Below are 22,211 nucleotides of genomic sequence, written 5' to 3'. Positions count from 1 at the left end.
GGCAGCGCGCCTGCGCAGTGCATCCAGGGGCTCGGCGGCGTTCGGTGCTGAAGTGGGGCGGATGGCAGAAAAACAGCGGCGATGGACATAACACCACAGGATTCCCATTTACGATGTCGTTAATTAAGCATCGGGACATCGCTTTTTCACACCTATCACCCTAGGACACTGACAGCCCAACATAAAGGGGTAAGATGCTGATTTATCTGCGCTAATGCTCCACACGGAATGGCTAGCTGACGTTAGCACGGCGCTAGCTGGTGCTCAGCTGCCACCGCCTCCTCTCGCTGCGAGAGATAGCGGATCTCAGGCTTTCGGCTAAAGCTAGCAAGAAGAAAGTGGGTGGTGTTTGATTTCTGAAAAATTTCGGTGCGACAGTTAGCGCCGTGCTCTCCCCTCTCTAACGGTTATAGCTCCGTGCTGTCGCCTCGGAGGGGATCTCCTCGCCCGGCTGCTCAGACTTGCAGCGGCTCGCCGGGCTCAGATGGTTCGGGCAGCTGCAGAAGAAACCATGTAAAACACCCAGCCCAGCAGCTAGCCAGTAGAGCTAGTGCACAGAGGGAGAGAGCAGGGTCCGATGAGCCTGCCTACTTCTTATCTGAAGATATGCACGGGCCTTCGGGCAGATGCAACAGATCTAGTGCTGCGACAGCACACTCCACCATAAACTGTTTTGTCAACTTCCTCACTTGCGACTTCATTTTGCCACCGCATAGAGTTATTTAAGCCCTTTTCACCTAATGTCATGCACTGAAACGATATCATGTCGTGCACAGCTAAGGGAGTACCCACACTACAGTTTCCCATGGGTGTGTTGAGTCAGAGGAGCCCAGGTTATGTTGCCACTACATCCTGGATGACTTCATGATTCATCTCATTCAGCTTTTACTCTTCATTCAGAGGCTTGATAGAATACCAGCTGTCTTATCAGCATACCTGTGACTGATGTTATTTGCTGGTAGGATAGAGTAATTTAACTTGAAGTACTGTGCAAACGTCTTAGGCACTAAAAGTAAAGTGAGGATGCTTTAAAAAACAATATCATGAATCATTTTTCTAACCAATTAATTAAACACAAAGTGCAGAGGAAAACCTAAACCAAATGCTTTCGCTTTTAGACAGCACCAGTTCCTCTCTGTATACCTGTGCACTGTTTGTTTTAAGGTACTTGTCAGGAACGTTGTTCCAAGCATCTTGCAGCAGAACTTGCAGATAACACAGATCCTCTGTGGATTTAGGCTGTTTCAGTGTCTTCTGTCTGTTCATGTGATCCCAGACTGACTCCATGAGGTTGTGATCAGGGCTCTGTGGGGGTCACACCATCTGTTGCAGGACTCCTTGTTCTTCTTATTGCTGAAAATAGTTCTTTATGTCTCTGGCTGTATGTTTGGGGTCGCTGTCAAGCTGCAGAATGAATTTGGTATTGTGTGATGGATGAGAATCGAAACATCTAAATTGCCTGAAACATTTGCACGGTACTGTAGACTTAAAACACTGAAACTGTACAGTACTATTGTCAGCAGAGGCAGAGTTACCCAACACCAAAATCATCCCTAAAGACATAAAGAGTGATATCCTGTTTGTTCTCATTGAAGCTGCAGAGTTAACATGGCTAGAGTGCTTATTTCTTTGGTAGATAGTTGTGATGTGATGTGAAATCTCAGCTGCATTTATATTTGTTATAATCATCAGCAAATTCATGTAACAATTCGATCTTTTTCTTAGTCAAAAACTGTCCCAACTGTTTTCTGGTTCAGTCTGTGGCTGCAAATAATGACTGCTTTCAATATCGAGTAATCAGCTGATTGTTGCGTTGATTCCTTGAAGAGTGGTTTAGTCTGTAGAATGTCAGTCATTAGTGAAAAATGTCTTCAGATGTCTTGTTTTTTCTGACCAACTGCCCATATCCAATAGATGTTCAGTTTACAGTGATATTAAGCAGAGAGATCATGTTTTTTTGTATGTTTTAATTAATTTTTTTTTTTGGTAATTTTCGTTGAAAAATTTCTTGAATGATTAATCGATTTTCAAAATGGGTCCAGATTATTTCTCTGTCAATTGACCAATCGATGAATTGACTAATTATTTCAGCTCTAGTTCAGACATAGTACAGACAGCCATTATAAGGATGCTGGCCTCAACAGTTTTGTAAGTCTAATCTTTTTTTGGGAAGCTTGTTTTTAAAGTTACTGTGTTGCTGTCTTCCTCCTGGGAACAGGCAATTGAAAATCTCACAAGTACAACACAAAAGCCTTATCTTTGCACACAGCTATGCAAAATCATTCTTCAGAGACTTTTAACATACAAGGGAAACTTTTGTTTTCAAACCAGTTTAAACTGGCATGAGCATCGATGCTTCCCTCACTGAGGGAACGGTTTTACTGTAGAACAGTATTGAGAAAGCATGTTGTGTCATATGGGTGGGGGGTGGGGGTGGGGGGGTAGCTCCATGTGAAACCAAGTAAATGCCATCTGACTGTGATGGTCTGTATCACCAGTGGCTTGATTGTTTAAACTAAGTGTATCATCAGTCATTTACTGCCTCTGCTTCATTTCCTGATTCATTTCCTGATTTGGTTCATTTCATCTTATTTCAACCACATCCTTTAACTTGTCACTGATATATGAGCATCAAAGTGTATGTTTGCTGATAAGTAACAAATGATTGTTTCATTATTGATTAATCTATCAATTATTTTTCCAGTTAAGCGATTATATGTTTAGTCTAAGAAATGCCAGTTAACTGTGAAAAACGTCCAGTTACCGTTTTCCAGAACATTGAAACGTCTTTCAGTAATTTCACCAAAATATAAAGATGCTCAGTTTTTCAATGATATAAAACAAAAAAGCACCAAATCCTGACTTTATGTTAAATGGGAAACAATTTAGAAAAATAGTTTTAATCTTTAACGTCGACCAAAATGATTGAGAGTCGACTACTTTTTCACGCAGCTAATCGTTTCAGCACTTCAACAGTGTGGCCGTTACGTAGTGTGTCCACCAGACAGCAGAGTTTATTTTTCAGTACGCTCAGTACGTATGTTAGTCACAATTCTAGTCACACAGCAAATTTAAGGGATTTGTTAGCATTAGCAAAAATGCTAATGTTGAAAATGAATACTGGCTGATACAGCACATCGTCATTGGATGTATAAAGTCTGATATTGACCTCAAAGTAAGGAGGATGTAGCGCATTGAACATCAGGTTGTGTTGTGTCTTCACAGTGAGAGCAGTAAGACCCGACATATCTCCGCACTGTTGCCACTAAAGATAAATCGATAAGTGATTTTGACTGTAAAACCTGGTTTTGGTTGCCCTGTGTGTTTTTCAGATGCTGTACTTTAACTGCTCCCTGCACTCTCAAGTCCATAAATGATCCAAGGAAGCCGAGGAGGCGACGGCAAGAGAAACAAAAGGAGTGAGCGAGTGAAATAAGGAGACAAGGAGAGGAAGTAGTTACTCTTCACCTCGGCTCTCGTGTCCCTTTCCGTGCCAGTCGGTCAGGGATGGTGAGACCAGTAACTTCTCTTCTCTGTGGTGAAAAGAACCTCCTTGCCTTGCCTCCATCAAGCCAAACAGTCAGTCCATTAGCCAAACAGACGCTCAGACAGTCCACAAGTCAGTCACTCTGTCAACCAGCCTGCTATCGTCCAGCAACCTATTACCTCATGCCATGACTGCTCTGTCTGACCTGTTTTTAGGAACTCATTAATTCATGGTAAGTTTCCCCCCAGCCCCCTCTTTTTACAACTCTGTTGCTTATTGTTCTCACATTTACTTCACATTGTTTACCTTTAAAATGAGCAAAAATCTGTTTAAAAAAAGTATGATTAAATAACAAAGTGGTTGTTGACTGTAATGTGTGGAGACACTGATGGAGAAGGGATTTTGTTATGGGTTTTATTTTGTGTTCTTTTCCACTTTATGACTTTCGAAGTAGAAAAAAGAGAAACGAAGAAGGACAGACTTGGTTATTTTCTGTTTAACATCACAGCAACGCTCTGTAAATTGTCTCTTCAATATGTCTGTTGAGTGTAAACATTGATGCTTGAGCTGAGAAACAGTAGTTTGACAAAAATGTCAAACAAGGTCCAACTGACCAACCTTTTCCAGAGCTTTCAGCCGCATCCCGCCATCTTTCTCAGTGGTAGGAGTTTGCTTAGGTGTCAAGGAGATTATTGTCTCTACGACAACTTCATAACATCTTCATGACAACTGAGCAAACTCCCATCTGCTGAGGAGGCACTGGAAAGTGCTTGTAAGGGGACCTTGAGTTAAGTTTTGTTCATCCTAAAGAACTGACCTCATGTGTCACGTCTTGCATCGGTTGGTCTACAGTTTTGCTGTTGCTAACGAGAAAGAAAATCTTATTTCTTCTATAAATTTGATCAGGTTCTTCACCATCAGTGTATAAACAATAGCTTATAATGACTAAATGAAAATGCATATATAAAATCTTCTAAATTCCTTATTTAACATATGGATGCATCCTGTTTGCTAAACCCATCCTAGCGCTTAGTTGAAGTCGATCTGCATCAGATTCCGTTGATCGGCCATAATTAGTCTTCAGTATGTGAAGCCTCACAGTTCACAAAGATCCTGTATCAGAGCAAAATCCAAGCCATTAACTGGGAACTTTGTATCTGCTGGAAGTTTATAAAATAAGAACAAAACTGTTGCGTGTCACAGTGGACCTCTCATTAATTATTTGTGCTGCACAACAAGCAAAAATCATAAATTATGGGTAATATTTATGTAACATATTCAGTAGTTTAGGACACTTTTAGGAATATGTTTGCTCAAACAAGAGAATCAAAGTGAAATAGGCTCCTTGTTTTACATTTTCTGTGACTAATAAAAAATTATTATTCTTAAATTGAAAAACGCTATTAATGTTTCTTTTATTTGATTCTATCAGGAGGATGTTTTAGGTCACGGAGTAAAAATATTAAAGAAAAAGAAAAGCTTTGATACTGAACATTCACCTCCGACCTGACTCCGCTAACACTGAGATTAGGTCCAGATTGTAAAGCCCTCTGAGGCAAACTTGTGATTTTGGGAGTATATGAATAAAATTCAAGAACATTTCTACAATGCTGCTGCCTATAATGTTAGGCTAAGCCATTTCTTCTGATCAACTTGATATGAACTATTGCTGATAAACAAAATAAGTTGGCTGAAATACTGTGTGGTGATACTTAAAAATGATAATTTCTCTATCATTGAGATACTCAGTCCTGTAGTCTGGAGTGTTAGAGTAAAGAAAAAGTACTGCGCTTATAAAAAGAAGAAAATAAAAGTCTTCCAGGTCCTATATTTTCTTTTGAGGGAGTGACACCAAGACACAAACAGTGTTTTTATTGGCGTGTTTTTCTGGTAAAATATGAGCCGAGGAAAGTTTGGGAACGAAGGCAACAAAGAAATATTACGACTTCCACAAAAGCCTGATCCACCCAGAAGCTCCTCTCTTTCCCAGGCCTGTATTACTCATTGACCAGGAGTCCTGCTCAGCTAGAGCTCTCATTGGCTTAACCTGTAACATGAATGACTTGTCTACAAGTGGGAGTTAGGAATGACTGTTCCACCCAGCTTTCTAATGTGAAAGACCACAGTTTGTGACTAGTAGCATGTGTTGCCAGATTGAGTGGTTTTCCGCCCAGTTGGGCAACTTTTTATTTAATGGGCTGGGTAGAAATGGCACAGGCTTCTTTTTGTTCCATGAAAAGTCAAGTTATATTCCAATAAGCTGGTTCCTCCTCTCTAACTAGTTTGATTAAGACTGATGGGGCGCTGTGTTCAGCTTGACATTCAGTGACTGATCAAACTGGTCAAAACCAAATGTTACTGCAGTATTATAACCAGGTGGAACCCTTTTTCCTATTCGAATTAGTATTTGGTTTTGCCTCAGTAAAAAAAAGAAGAAAAGAAGTGTATATCTCTTCATATAACGGAAGACTTAACATTTAACGCAACATTACTCAGGAAAAAAACATTTAAAAATCATTTCATTACATTCTCATATCCAACTCTATATAAACCAACCTCTCTTAAATGAAAATAATAAATGTAAAAAATTTGGATAATTACACGATGATTGGGTTCCAAGCTTCGACTGGGTTATTAATCGGGTAGTTACTCCTTAACAGACTCTTAATATTATTTACAGCTCATGCTTTCTGACTGATGAAACTGATGAGAGAGAGCACTGAATAGTGTTTTGGCTGATGTGATTTCCTGTATTTCGATAGTTTCCTCAAACAATTATTCCATGTAATGTCTGAATTAAGAGAATGAGGAAACAGTGAGAGTGGTCACCGGAATACTTTGACAGCACTGCATATATGACGGATCTCATAGCTCCCTTTTTCATCATCGCTTTTCGTTCATCTCATTGTATTTGTATTTCCACTCCATATTTGCATGTCCTGTCAATGCCGCCTCCTTCTCCGGCTTTAGAACAAAGCCGTAGCCTCGCTGTCGTTTTGCATCCAGCGGCCTGTTTTTCCACGGATGATGCCTGGCCGCTGAAAAACTGATGGCCACTCCACTGGTCAGGTGACGACATTTGCATATCAGGCAGGTCGTCTCAGCATTACCTACCACGTATGGTCGTTGAAGTAAATTGCATGTCTGTGTGCAGAGTAAAGAGAAGGAGAAAGAGCAAAGGCCCGTCTGTTGGTACTGGAGCACAGTTATATTTATTTGGATTTTTAAGTGTTTTTAATGAGGAGTTTAATTTGAACCATGACGTTACAGGTAAGAGTTCTGTTTCTTAAATTAGCTAAGACTGCAGTTAATTAGTGCATTTTTTTCCACTGGATCAGCTTGATGAAATTGAGCTGAAATGCCCCAAACTGTGAAGTGGGGTTTTTTTGTTCATTATTTGGTGACAGAAGAAGAGTTAGTTCTGACATGGCATCCTCCTCTTAGCCAATCTTCATTTCCTGTTGTAAATGTTGGCTGTTGGACTATTTGGGAGAGAGCTGTTATACTCATCACACAGTGGGACAAGGGTTTTCCCGGCCCACCAAGAGTTGCTTCTTTCTGCATGGAGGGTGATGAAAAATAGCATTACTAGACTACACTGTATATCATCACTAGAATGAGTTATCAGAGAAAAGTGTTTTTAATTTAAGGTTGAAAAGCGCTATGTTTGCATATAAAAGCTCTTTGTGTGATGTTAAAGTGGCTCCTCACATCCCTCCCACCTGGAAGGCTGAGGCTACTGGCACGCTGACCTTCAAAGTCTCTGTAAAGGCCGAGGATTACCGCAGGCGATGGCCAGCACAGCGTTGTCCGCAGAGACTTTAAGGCAGAACAGAGTTAGTTGTCCAGGTCAAACCATGTTTAAGTACAGTAAACCTGATTTAGGTAGCTGCAGCGGCAGAGAAACAACTGACTCACTAAACTGTTTTGAAAAGTTTTACACAGTCCATACCCAAGTTTGCAGCAGCTGAAAGTGATATTGTATAAAATTATAACAAATAGTTTCTCTCTGCGTTTATTTTAGCTCTGAAGAACAACATTGGCTCTCTTCTCGGAGGCCTGCACTCAGCAACATTAAAAGACGTTTTTGTAGGAACTCTTTGTTAAACACCTCCACTCCAAAATACCTAAAGTGATGAGCTGAAAATTCTTTGATTCAAAATGGTCCCATTAAAAATGGTGACAGTGAGATTTCAAACTGCAGTGATTCATTGATTAAACGCTTAGTCATCTAATTGAAAATTGAATTCTATTAGCAACTACTTTACTAATGGAATTCAGTCATTTCAGTCAGTATGTTCTCTCATAGGTTTCTGCAACTCACTGTCTTTACTGTGCATTAGAGCTGGAGCAAGCTGGCACGTTAGTACTGCGGCTAATATTTATTTTCATTAAAACATCAATTAAACTGTAGATTATTATTTGGATAATTATTTGGATGGCATGAAATTTGGTCATGTGGACATGTCAGGGACCCCAGAGGATGAATTCTAGTCTCCGGTGATCCACTCACCTTTAATCCAGTGACATCACTGAGTGATTTTATTTGAAATTTCAATTATTGGATGGATTGTCCAGCAATCAGGAGCAGATGAATTAAATTATTTTGGCGATGCCTTACCTCTTCATGAAACCCTGTCAACAGATCCACTACTTTGGTTTATGGTCAACTACCTGCAAAACTAATGGCTTTCCCATCAGCCTCAGCTGCAGCTTTGTCTGTGTGTTGAAGTAACAAGTGTTTAAGTGAAGTGTGCCAAACCAAGGTGGTGAATACATCAGCATTGTTATTGTGAGCATGCTGATGTTAGCATTTGGTCCAAAGCGCTGTGCGAGTGCAGCGTCGCAGCCATGCTAACTGAAGTGTTACCACATACTATATGTTTTCATCACATGTCTCATACATTAAAGAGCAGACTTCACAAAGCCACATCAAAGCATTTGCAGAAATAGTACAGTGGTTTCTGCTGCTGCTTTGATGTGAGATACATGTATCTACGGTGGAATGACGCACCATCAGCCAACAGCAGCACATTCATGTGACCACACTGTATAAAAGAGACACTACAATATTTCACTTTTTGTGACCTATCACTGTTTAAATCTCATCTCCTGCCAGTGCAGAGGATGTTGCACATTCTCAGGCCAGACAGAGGGTGAATGTAGAAAGAGCTGGCTGGGTAAATATGAGTGTGCATGTGTACATCAATTTGTGTATTTATAACATGTTTGTCAGTCCATGAACATGATGTGTAAACTCTGTTTTTCATGTCTGTTTGTGTCTGTGCCCATTGAAATGTATGTGTAGTGTCCGTCAAAGCCGAGTGAAAGACTGGGCTTAAAGCCAGAAACCCTTGTACCGTACAAGGAAGGGAATCCTCTCTGTCCTGCTTGAGTGCTCTCTCTCTTACTTCATCTCTCTTACACACACACACAAACACACATACACGGTTCTTTTTTATTTTTACCCCCTCTAATAAGAAATATTGCTGGTGAGCCACAAGTAAAACATGGGGACCAAATTTGTAACTGCGCTCACAGTTATATTATTATTCATTTGGAGTGTATTTAACTGTGTTTATTTTCCACGTATATCCTTTGTAAAGCCCCGGAGTGTGAGTGGAGTGGAGATGAGAAAAAGGCAGGCGGCACACATCGAGGCCCCACCCCAGGCCCCTGGACAGCCCCGACCCAACACCTGCTGCCTCTGCTGGTGCGGCTGCTGCAAGTGTCTCTGGTAAGAAAATACTATACTATACTGTACTATACTATACTGTACTATACTATACTACACTATACTGTACTATACTATACTATACTATACTATTCTATACTGTACTATACTATACTATACTATACTATACTGTACTATACTATACTATTCTATACTGTACTATACTATACTATACTATTCTACACTGTACTATACTATTCTATTCTATACTGTACTATACTATTCTATACTATACTGTACTATACTATACTGTACTATACTATACTATACTATTCTATACTGTACTATACTGTACTATACTATACTATACTATTCTATACTGTACTATACTATACTATACTATTCTATACTGTACTATACTATACTGTACTCTACTATACTATACTATTCTATACTGTACTATACTATACTGTACTATACTATACTATACTATTCTATACTGTACTATACTGTACCGTACCATAACTACATTCTAGCCACTTTGTAGGCTGTAGCAGCTATGTGGCGTGGCGTTTTTAGCAGCCACTAATAGTTCATTAATTGGAAACATTGCTCATGATGCACTGGCTGGAGTTGGTCTAAAGTTGCCTTAAAAAAAAGAAATAAGAATCAACAAGTATAAATTTAACCATCTGTTCAAAGCAATATCTCGATTCAATAATATTTGGTCATAAAAGGATACAGAGAGATTCCCGGTACACAGCACCTTTAAACGTTATATTATTGGACATTCAGTTGACACATAGATCTTTTTTGTACTTTTATTTTGCTAAAAACAAAAGGGATAGCAGTTCACTTTACAACTTGTTACTTCAACAATGTTAGTTGTATCACCAGACAAAAAAGGGTTAGGGTTAATACCTGAAACAGCAAACAGCTGGTCCTGCCCTTAATCCTGTTGCTAAATCTATGATGCTACACTGATGCTGAACTCCCTAGAAATTCAATTCAGACTTTACACTGACACAGGGCTGGTGTCTGATCCGGCCTTTGCCTCAAGGGGCTTCCTCTGTCCTTAAACCACTGTCCGCAGCTCAGATAAGGAAAACTGGGAGTTCCCTGAACAAAAACACAGCACACTCTGTGCTGGATCATGTCATTTGTTTGAAGTTCTAATAATATTTACACAAATAATACAAATTTATTCTGTGGTTGAAACTTACAGAGATCATCTGAGAGAGTTGTTGCTGCAATCTTTGTTATGTTTTGGTTTTTATTTTTATCTCACCTTGGTCATGCAGTGTTTAGTAATATAAACTGATTTGGATTTGGATCCAGGACCAGCGGGTTTAAAGAGCGATGCCAGTTGGGGTTTTTCTTTACCGTATATCAACAGTACTGAAGCACATTCCCTGTGACGTTCATTATAAGTGACAAGTGTTTTGGCGTAATGTATTTGATAAGGTGTGATGCGTTGGCTCAGGCTCTTGTAAACAGAGTCTTCAGTGTGGCTTTAGATCAAGTTTAGCCGGTCTCCTTACTACAACACCGTGCGGCTGGTTCAGAGCAGACGGGATAGGTGGGATAGTTTACAGTAAAGGCCAGGACTTTGAAACCACCAAGTTTAAATCTTGTTAGCAAGGCAGGATAGTCGACTGGACTAGAGACAGTTGTTATTTTAAAAGTGAATACTGTTGGAAAAAGGCAAGGCAGGTTTTTCCCTGTTTTATGTCACATCGCTGTATTTTAATTACTACAGTTCAGTGTGTGAATAGTATGACAGTGACATGCTTTTCATCATGTTTAGCTTGAGCCCAGTGGATCTGAAGTTAGCTGTTATGTTAAACTGTTGACTTGTAGCTATGAAGGAAAGGAAGGAGACTTAAATATGTCAGATTGGGCTTTAGGAAATTGTGGATTTTTGTAACATTTTATAAACTGAACTAATTTGTTGATTAGATGAGAAAATAATGAGAATAATAATTCATAATGAAATGAATTTTAATACCTATCTAATCTAATCCTACCTAGCACACAACCGACACAGTGAGATGTGTCACTGTCTTATACTTTGAGATTGCACTGTAGGTCAGAAACTTGCACAAAGACTTACAGCACCATGTTGCCCCTGAGCAAGGCACCAAAACCAGTAACTGCTGTGCAGCTCCTACAGTTGCCTCACTGTGGCTGCACTCTTGCCCGGAGAGAGGAGTGAAAGAATCATTGTTTGCAGGCAGTGAATGGTGAATGTGCTGCTTCTTTCACACCACTTCATCTGAAGTGGTGGCAGCTTGTGGACTGGGCCTGTAGTGAGTGCTCTGTGACTCCGCGGTGTGTTTTCAATCAAATGCCGGTTTCGGCATCTCCAGAACGAGTCTGGAAAATTGTCTTCAGTAGCCTATAAGTTTATTTATTTAAGTGTGAAGGCTGTGTGGGGGATAATGAGCCTTTTCAGTGCAAGTTTGTGTTACACAGCTGGGACCCAAGTCAAGTGGTAGATATCTGTGGGAGTGTGTGAATTACAGGAGATCTCGTCTGCCGCTGCGGTGAAGTTTTAGAGACTGAGGGTGAATGTGTACAAAAGTGTTACCCACCCTCCACCCCACCCTCCATCCCCATACCCTCCAACCCATCCTCACCCGCCCTTACACAAGGCCCTTATCTGGTTGGGGTGCCTTCTATTTCCATCCACACATCACATGCAAAACAGCTGTGAAGAACAGCCTGTATATTTAGCTGTATTGTGAGGGCGCCCGGGGGCTGTGGCTAGCTTAGCCCATTACTGCCGCACAATGGGGACTTTGACAAGAGACAGCAAGAGGAAGGAAAGATCCTCCATGGTGGGACAAAAATAGACGGCTCAGTGTGTGTTGCATTGTGGACTCAGCAAGTGTGACTGAGCTGCGATAGACAGAGAGGCTACCGTGTGTGTTTCGAGTGTTTACAGAAAGGCTTTCACTGAAGCGTTATTGTTTTATTGACTTTGAATATGTGGCAACATTTACTGGAGATTATTTTTGTCAGTTGAAGCTCATGCTGATGCTCCTCAGTGCGATAAACTCAACTAGAGGAGAGCTGCTGCTAACGGTCGATTTCATTATTGATTTATCTATCCATTATTTTCTTTAGCAGGTAATTTAAAAAAAAAAAAGTTTGGGCTACAAAATGTCAGAAAATTGCAAAAAGGTACCATCATGATTTCCCAACGTTCAACGTTTTTATATGTCTTGTTCTGTCTGACCGACAGTCCAGAATCCAAACATCCAGATTACAGCAACATAAGAAAAATAAAAACAATAAATCCTCCAAAGTCAGAAGATATTCACTAGATCATGTTTGTGGTTGTCCAAATAGTTGCTGACTAATTTTCCAACAATAGTGCAAATTTATCTTTATAAGGATTATTATACCATTATAATTTCAGATTGGCTCTGGACATTCCTAGTTCCTAGAGAAATGCATTTTTCTTTGGGATGTTTAAAAAAGGATGGTTAATGATTATTTGCATTGAAAAGTCATGTATTGGTCACAATCAATGACTTGTTGCAAGCTTAAGCCAGTGTAAATGTAGAACACAGCCTTAATACCAAATACGTAAATAAAAGACTAGAAATCTCCGTCTAGTTAATCTAATGATAAGTTAAATGTATCCATTTTGACGACCAGTCTTTTATTTTGGCAAGCAAAATTATTTCCCGTCTCCAGGAACGAAGACAGGATGGAGAGGAGTGAACGGCAGACCTGCACCAAGATGGACAGTATTGAAACTGCAGAAGAACAGTAAGTCCAGTCTTGGATGTTTGTGTCGGTGTGATCGTGTGTTTGCGTGATTCTGTCAGTCCCACGCACATGCACATCTTCAATGTTTTCTTCCATGTCCGACTGTAGACACCCCAGTCTGGATGAGGTGCTGTCGTGGGCACGGAGCTTTGAGATGATGCTGCGCTCGCTGGAGGGCCGGGAGATCTTCCGCGAGTTCCTGCGCTCGGAGTACAGCGAGGACAACCTGCTTTTCTGGCTGGCATGTGAAGAGCTGAAGAAGGAGACGAACCCCTCCGTGGTGGATGAAAAGGCCAGGATTATATACGAAGACTACGTGTCCATATTGTCACCCAAAGAGGTATCGACTGTATTTGTTTTCAATTCATCACAAGTGAGTCAGCACTGAAACAGACAGAAACATGCCTTTTAGCTTAAAAATAGCTTGTGAAATCAAAAGTTTCCTCCCATAGATCCTCGAAAGTAATTTTAACTGCTTGAGAAGTGACTCTGGATCCTAATGGATGGATGCTAATCACTCATCGTCGCATCATAAGCTTGGCTTGTTAAGATGTTTGAGACATTCACATCGCCATCAGGATGAATTGTAATCTCTTTGCTTAATAAAGCCACTGGCACTATGCAGGCTACTGGAAAAAGCCACCGTGGTTCATAAGCTGAATTTGTTTTCTTTACCCCAGGTGAGTCTGGACTCACGGGTCAGAGAAGGAATAAACCAGAACCTGGCCGAGCCCAGCAACCTGATGTACGAGGAGGCCCAGCTCCAGATCTACACCCTGATGCACCGCGACTCCTTCCCCCGTTTCCTCAACTCCTCCGTTTACAGAGACCTCCTGGCCAACAGGAGGCGCACCTGCCTCGACACCTAGACCCGTCCACCCTCCCTCATTGCCATCGTACACCAACGAGACTACTACTTAAACTTCAAATACTACTATGGTGCCAGAAGTCGGGTTTGGAAAATCTCTCCCTCTTTTTTGATTGAAAAGACTGAATGACATCCAAGATAGCTGGTTGTTTTTTTATTTATATTTTTTAAGCAATTTATAACTCCACTGGAGCCAGGTCGGCCTTTGCTGGTTGGTTATTGGTCAATTTAAGACCATTAATGCTGGCCAGTGATTGTTTTGCTAGCAATTTGTGCTGTTTGTTGCGGTTGACTGGCCAACCCACGTGTCAGCTGTTGGTTGAGACAGCCAATCAGATGGCCAGCTGTTGGTTACCTGTGGACAAGGACTCCTCAGGCAGTGGGAACAGAAAGAGAGAGATAGATAAAGAGAGAGACTAAAAGGACAAGCCAACTGTTCCTGTACTGTAATATTTAGACGTCATGCTTTCTACCCTCACTTTAATGTTCTCTCTCTTTACTCATTCTCTCACATATTATTTTGTAAATCTAACTCTGTCCCATTCCTCAGATGTGTTTAATTTGTTTTTCATTTCTCTACTGTCCAAACATGACACCTAGTTGTTGGTGGGAGTTGGGGCGTTTCTGCCCATTTAACCAGTAGAAGCACTGGCTATGCATGTAACTCTCTCTCTCTACAGTAGCTTGACGATGTAAGCCGCGGACTGCAACCGTTTTTTGAATATTGAGATGTGTTAAGACAGGGGACCTGTCTCTCTGTCTGGCTGTCTATGTTCAGTGAAGGGAAAAAGTACACTTCTGCCAATTTTAAGCTTACTGCAGTTTTTTTATTGAGGAGATTTGATGGCTTCTGCAGCAAAGGCAGCAGCAGCAGCAGCAGCAGCACCTACCCATCCATCCATCCATCCATCCATCCATCCATCCACCTGTCCATCCGTCCGTCCAAGCACTTTCCTTTAGGATTCTTTAACCGGGAGAAGTAAGGGCTAGAATTGTGGTTGGGCAGCTACATGTATTATTATTATTATTACTCATGAACTTCAGACAAAAAAATCTCTCTTGAGAAAAATCACAATGCCTTTACATGTAAGAAAAGGCAGCACAAGCGCTGCTGGAGTTTTTCTGGAAAGCAACCACAGTTTGTCCAACGATCCCTACCTCCCTACCCTCCCTTTCTTTCCCCTCCCCCTTCCTCCCTCCTTATCCTCCCTCCAACTCCGACCATCACAGCCTGACAAGCACAGGTGCCCAATGTGGGGGAAAAAAAAAAACACACCACTGGAGAAAAAAACAACTGAAAAAAAAAAAACTACATTGACTCCAAATAGTCATCTACATTTTGAAATTCTTGAGCAGAAAAAGAGGGTTTACTTTGTAGTGTTTCACCATGAATTGAGCATTATGGAAAGCTGGTTCTGCTCGGAGAACATAAGCAGAGGCAGCAGGCACTGATGTAACTGAAAGGGTTATTGAGCCCTGGCCTTTGTCTGTAAGGCTTTCACTTTAGAAGCTACAGTGTGTGAGTTGGACGTCCAGTATCTCGCTGCAGATACGTGAACCAGGTGCCAAAATTGATGTCAGAGATGCTGTGAAGAGATATTAGATGTGACTTGTCACCAGGTTGTAGAGTCTCGGTCTTTCCGGTGCATGTCTGTTTCTCCAGCAGATGAAGTTGGGAGAGTGTGTGGTTGTCCTTCAGTCAGCTGCTGCCCATTTAAGACACTGATTTCCCTTTTCTTTTTTACCAGAGCTAGTGAAAAGGGTTGGTATAATAATGCTAACATGCTAGCCTAAGTTTCAGCATGCTGAAGGCAAGCATTTAGCATGCTTGTGCTAGCCATGCTAATCATCCATCCCACTGCCAGCCCTCAAGCACTCTGGTTTGTTTTTCTAATCTGACTTTGACAGCATGCGATGATAATGGTCATGTGTGTGTATGGTACAGTTACACACTTAACAAAAAAAAATTTGAAAAAAAGACTTTAAGGGGATCTTGCCAAATGTCCCATTAACATTTTTATTATATAAAAGAACATTTTGTTTTTTAATAATGTGAACATTTGAACATGAATTTGTTCCTGGCCTGTGGACGTGCAGTAGAAAGTGCATGAGTGCAGTATATGCTATTTTTTTAATCAACCGGGCCTCCAGGTGTGTTCATCATGTCACATGGTGGATAGCTCAAGTCTTGGTTCGGTGGTTAGTGCAGTCTTAAAGTGTCAATGAAACAGTGCCACTCCTCACTGATAAATGTAGGCATCCATGTTGCCACCTCCTTTAACTACCTGAAGTTCACGTGCCAAGTTTGGTTTAGATTCAATTTAAGAGTAGACAACGCAGGATGTCTAGAAGACTATTGAAGTGCAATTGGATGTAGTTAGTGATAATAGATTGGAGTCTATTTGAAGCTGTGTCCCACTATCTTAGATTGGTTTTGAATTGTCAGAAGGTTATCTAATAAATTACTTATCATGACACCTTTCAGGATACTCCAAATGTTTTAATGGAACCACCTCCCTCTAGTTCACATTTGCAATTTTTACCGGAGGAATTTATCTTTAAAAAACAAAGAAATGCAGGTCCTTTTTCCAGGGCATAGAGCCCATGGAATCATGGGAGTCTGAGTTTTCCTCCAGACCTATTTTGTCTTGCAGTAACTAGATGAACCTGCCAGTTCAAAACCAAGCTAACATATTTTCACAAACATTTTCTGTCGTGAATTATTGGTTTTAAATCAGTAAAATTGACACTGTAAAGTCAAGAAGGCAAGTCTGAACCGATAAGTTTTGCAATGTTCCTTATTGAAAATATACTATATTTAACCGTTGGCAATACAGTACTCACATGCAGACTACATTAATATCCATAAGGGCTTGATTGATACTGCTTAGCTGCTTTAATGAAGAGCTGTGCATGCATGCGCCCAGTTGATCAGAAGCAGAGGAATACAGAGTTAATAACTAATTCTGATACTAAAGGATCAATTTTCACACTTACTCCTCAGAGCAAGTTTTCATCTACAGGAAACATAAGCATTTTAGATGTTTGTATTTAGACAACTCTGTAACTTTTCTCTATCAGTAGAAGAATGCCTGTCACTCATGAAGCTCTCTTGCAGACAAATCCCTCTTCTGCACAGTACAGCTATGTCTCCTTGTTGCTGAGTCTATACAGTAATTAACACGAGAATGTTTCACCAAGAACCAGATAATGAAATTATGGTGCAATTAAACCAAGTTTACATTTATAAATTGTGAGATGTGTGTACCTTATTAAATACTCGGAACAATGGGGAGCCGAGCGTCCCCAGTGTGAGCAGAGACGCCAGCAGGTTTAAGGCTGGCGCCGGTCTCTGCCCAGTGCTCACGGACAGTCATGAGTTAAAAACTGGGAGCGTTTTACAGGGAGGACAGGCACAGCAGAAGCCCAGGTTTTCTGCTTACGTCCTTTTCTCTTAATTTATTGTGACTTTTACACAGTGGGGAAAAGTACACGGTTGTTTATTTTTAATAACTGCATTTCAAATGTGGATTTTACAAGCAATGATGATGATGTGAAGTGATGAAGTGTCATCGCTGAGTTTAGATTTTTTCGTCTTTACATTTCCATGGGTTCCAAGTGAGTGGGTTTTTGAAACGTGGCTGTGGTTTTGTTGACTTAAAAAAAAAAAAAAAAAAAAAGAGGTTGAGAGCTGAAGTGTCCTGATTGGATGGAGGAGGTTTGCGAAGCTTTGGCCTTACTGACACGTTTTATTTTTTTTCCTTTGTATAAAAAAAAAAAACAACAACAAACGTCTCTGTAGGCTTTTCACTACCTCTCATGTTGGTTAATTTATTTCACATCTAGTTGTCAATGTACAAGTTGTTTTTAGATCTACTTGAAGCCTAACACTGTAAACAAAAATGTGCACAGAAAAATGACTATGTATATGACCAGAGGGGTTAAAGAAAGCTTGGCCTAGTCAACATTTTTTTTTTTTGTTTGTATGTATGTTTGTTTTTAATTGTGTTGAGCTGAACTAGATTTTGCATCTCTATAAAGAATTCAGGAATCCACTGTCTAAGGGCTAATCCCATTTTTGCCTATGCAAATCTGTTACTGTGGGTGAGATGGGAAAGGGGCGAGCAACCGCACCTTTCACCTGTTTTAGATAGACCATGGTTTACATTGCCCTTTGCTGATATTCTTCAATCTTATTCAGCAAAAATGTACGCTTATTTTTGTTTCTATATAAATATTATATATATAAATATATATAAAACAAGTAATATACAGAGAAAATAGTATATGCCTTCGTGATGATAAAAAAGAAACCTTGCTGAAAACAAATAAATGTGTTGTTGTCTGACATTATGTGGCTGTGTGCTGGAGTCTTGGTAAGATGATATAGACGACTGGAATTCAACTGACAGTTAAAGCGACTGACTGACTGACTGTCAGGAAAAACTCTCATTACTCAGGCTACAACTCTAGTAGCTGACCCTGTGCAGTATTTCCTAACTGAGGGGGAGGAGAAAAAAACTTTATTTATTGAAGGAGCAACCACATCATGACTTTGTGTGATAAATATTGTTACCCAGCCCCCAGCCTGTGAGCTCAATTATGTGTTTGGGTCACCCAGGACTTGTTCTTGTCATTTTTCCACTGTAATATTTGGTCATTTTAAAAGCAAGACTATGTAACTTTTGCTAAACAAAGGCCACTGTTGCCACAGATGACAGTTATGGGAGAAGGCAAATGATAAAATATTGTGTAAAAGTAGCACGAGTAGAGAAAAGTCAAATCATAAAGCGGTCACATCGGACCGAGTGAGGCTACAACAACAAAACCATTGAGAGTATTGAATTGAGCAGAGGTACGTTTTACTGCCTATGAATTCAGCTATTCATTTGCAAGAGTCGCACTGTTTTATTTCTTCATGCAAAAGTTACATAGTCTCACTTTGAAGGGCTGAGTCAGAGCAAACCTGGAAACAAGCTGAGTCATTAATGGTATCTGCCTTTGAGATGTGCACTGTCCATACACAAGTCACATTTTATAACCAGTAATTCATGAATAAAATTGAAGAAAAAAAAAATGCCACTTGCCATGAAATAATTAACATTTTTATCGTGATGATTTTTCTGTTGTTTGTCAGTGGACACTGCACAGCTGTTGTGAATTTTGTAACCGGATGAGTGCAGCACATGTCGTCAGCAAACAGCAGCAACTTATTTTTCTATTCTTCAACTTCCTGTTCTTTTTGTAGCCACATCCAGTCAGACTATCACTGTGTGAATACAGTAGCGTTGATGTGGAGCACATCAGCAGAAGTGGGCTTTTCTTTTCTTTTCTTTTTTTTTAAATATTCCACTAATGCAAAATATAAGAAAAGTTAATAATATAAGTTACTTACAAGACCATTCACTCAGCTCTTTCGAGCCCCTTTCAGCTTTGAGTTGAAGTTTGATCTAGAGCTAATGATGTTTTTATTTTTTGTTTTTTATATTTCTTTACTTGTACAGTAAATTTAGCTCCTGAACCGAGAGTTGATGTTGTATAGATTTTTCCCACAATTCCTCACAGTGCATCGTGGCTTAAGGGAAAGACAGGTTTTTCGACTGATGTTGGTTTGAAACTCGACCTGCTTTGTGTGTTCCCTCCGTTTGGATTTGGTGCCTCTTTATGCTTCACAACAGACCTCAAGCTCTCTTTCCGTCTCGCTGTGTGTCTCACTTTCTCTCGGGCTCTCACTTCCTCTCTCTGTAACATCACACATGCAACACTGTTAATAGCAGTCAGAGCAGAGATGGCCCTGTTTCACAGCAAAAAAAAACACACTGCTCCTCCTACGATGAATACCGACACCCTCATGTCGTCTCTTTCAAACCTCTTCCAGAGGTGTTTGTGCTACTTTGGGAAAGAGATTATGTTTGTGCGGGTACTGGTTGAAGTTGGTTTTTAACCGTTTTAGGCAATCACTTTTCTCTTTATTGATTTAGATGCCTAAGCCTCTTGGTTTTTGTCATGCCTGTGTAGATAGATCACAGTCGTCGAGAGATGATCTGCAGGTGAAAATAAAAAGAATTTGACTGTCACTTTAGGCGACTAAAAAAGTGACATTTTTTCTATTCAGCATGCTTTTTGCTAAATAAATGAAATAATTCAGTTATTTGCTATAAACGATACTGTATGAGTATGTATTCAAGTACTGCAGTATGCAGACAATTAAAAATATCAGAAACTCTTTTGAGAGGTTCATATTTTTCTTCTAGTATGTTTCACTAATATTGAAAGTTATGGGTACTTAATTCTTGTTTTGAGTGTCTCATGAATTACCAGAATGACTAAAGGACCCTCTTTGTATTAACAAATATAGACTATGGTTGGTTATTTCCACATGCATGACTCGCAGAGCAACTTTACCAGGACAGTGCTAGGTGCAGCGGGCTTTTGAATCAAGAAGTCAAGCTCAACTTTTCACTATTTTTCACTGGCTGCTTGACAACTTTTGATGATGACTGAGATCCTGACTGTTTTATTTACATCAAGGCAGGTGAAATTTTATCCTCAACAAGGTAGCGTGGAGTGAAATTTATTTCTCCTTCAGAGCCTCATCTTGAAATACGAAGCAGTTGTGACTTCTGGTTTTCAGATTTAAATTGAACATCTCGGAGCACTGTGTCCCTAACCTCCAATGTCGTGCTGCCCAAGGATCTGATTGCTTTTCATCATGACTTTGAATTATATCAAAGGAAACTGATCATCAATCCTTGATCAGCATCGCTGTCGCCCTGAGATGCAGTAATCCAATAACTGTAGCATTGAAAAGACTTTTCTATCTTATTAGTCCAACCTTGATGAAACACCATCCTCTGCTGTAGAATAGCACAGGCAGGACTCATCTCATCCAGCCTCGTCTTACAGGGCTGTAAATCTGTACTTCAACACAGATCTGGTACTGCAGGTAACAGCACTGAGCATTAGAGAATATGTGCATTGTGAGAGACATTTAACTATGTTGGTATTGGCGATTCTCTGCATGATAGTACAATACAGATGTGACTTGAGTTTTTCACTGAGGACAGTAGAATCAAGATTTAAGAAATATTTACACCCAAGTCTAGTGGAAAAAATGTGGACTCGTCTTGGTTCATAAATTTACACTAGTTGTGTGAAACTGTAGTTAAACTGTGATGAGTGTGGAGAAAAAGTTTTTTGGGAAACGTTCGATACCACTCACTTACATGTACGTGATCAATGAAGCTAGAACCAGCAGCTGGTTATCTTAGATTAGATAGGACTAGCTCGCTAAGTCTAACTGCTATCCTGGCACAGTCCACATATAAAAGGTCACCAATTGTTTCTCTTTTTTTTTTTAAACCAAGTGTAAAAATAAAAATGTATGGTTTTGTGGGGGATAATGTGTCAGACAATTCCACGGCGACTAAAGAGCTAGTTTGGCTAAGCTAAGCTAACTGTCTGCCTGCTCCAGCTTCATAATTATCATACAGACTGCAGCAGGTAAAGCGACTAAATGTAGTTGAAAAAAGTAATAATTGAGCCATGTAAAATCTGAATACACAGAAGGAAAAACAAGGTTGAATTTGTCTGACACAGTGGTCAATGTAACTGTCCCAGTAATGCTTCTTTGGTGGATAATGTGCCAAAATTATAATCTACCTTTTGTTTCAATGTAAAGGGGTCAAAGGAGTTGTTGGAATATAAAATCACATATTCCGTTGGACTCAAAATGTTCCTTACGAAACGCATTTTATTTGTATTCTCGCGTTGCTGTTGTAGGTTTGTGTCATTTCTCTGAATCATCCGCATATAATCTACTTCATCGTCATGTAACCAACACACCTGAAGACTTTGTAAACAGACACTGAACATTTTGGAGTGTGACTGATGTGGACTACGAGCAACCATATCAGATCCATCTGAAATTGTAACTGTGTAACAAAAGAAGCTGTTCACTAGTTTTCAATTTGTTTTGTACTGTTTTAATTTATTTTAACAGGAAGTTTATTTCAGTCAGTTTTTTTTTTTTTTTAAATCTCAAAAGACAAAAAAATTGTTGTTCATCAGCCTTTAACTCCATATGAATTACCATCACGTTAACAGCGTGTTCAGTTGTGGTACATTTTGATCTACGGTTCAGTCTCTGTCTCTGTTTACACAATGACATCTTGTATTAAGAGAAGACTCCAATCTATGGTAACTGCCCTTGAATATCTGTAATTTAAATAGTGCTGCTAGAGAAAGAAATCTAAATGTAACAACTTACAATAAATACTTAATAGATTTTTGCCAAATGTTGACTGTGTCTTTCTTTTCTTTGGAGGTTTGGAAGATTAAAAAGAAAAATGACAATGTTGGTTGGTGAAAATTTCACTTAGTAAAACATCTCAATATCTATT

General features: G+C 39.9%; 1 protein-coding gene across 1 annotated transcript; it reads left to right on the top strand.

The window, feature by feature from the left end:
• The first annotated feature begins 34 nt into the window (after positions 1-34).
• On the top strand, positions 35-22,106 carry rgs17 (regulator of G protein signaling 17). Its single transcript, XM_023418089.2, has 6 exons — positions 35-189; positions 3,333-3,719; positions 9,094-9,224; positions 12,867-12,941; positions 13,050-13,281; positions 13,622-22,106. Exons 2-6 carry the CDS (start codon positions 3,717-3,719, stop codon positions 13,808-13,810), a joined length of 630 nt encoding a protein of 209 aa, XP_023273857.1. The 5' UTR covers positions 35-189; positions 3,333-3,716; the 3' UTR covers positions 13,811-22,106.
• Positions 22,107-22,211: the final 105 nt, after the last annotated feature.

This window comes from Seriola lalandi, unplaced genomic scaffold, assembly GCF_002814215.2.
Source record: "Seriola lalandi dorsalis isolate HSWRI2012SDOR001 ecotype SW California unplaced genomic scaffold, Sedor1 jcf7180002054580, whole genome shotgun sequence".
Classification (NCBI taxonomy): Eukaryota; Metazoa; Chordata; class Actinopteri; order Carangiformes; family Carangidae; genus Seriola; species Seriola lalandi.
Note: the sequence above shows the minus strand (reverse complement) of the source record. Positions and strands in the feature narration are given on the sequence as shown.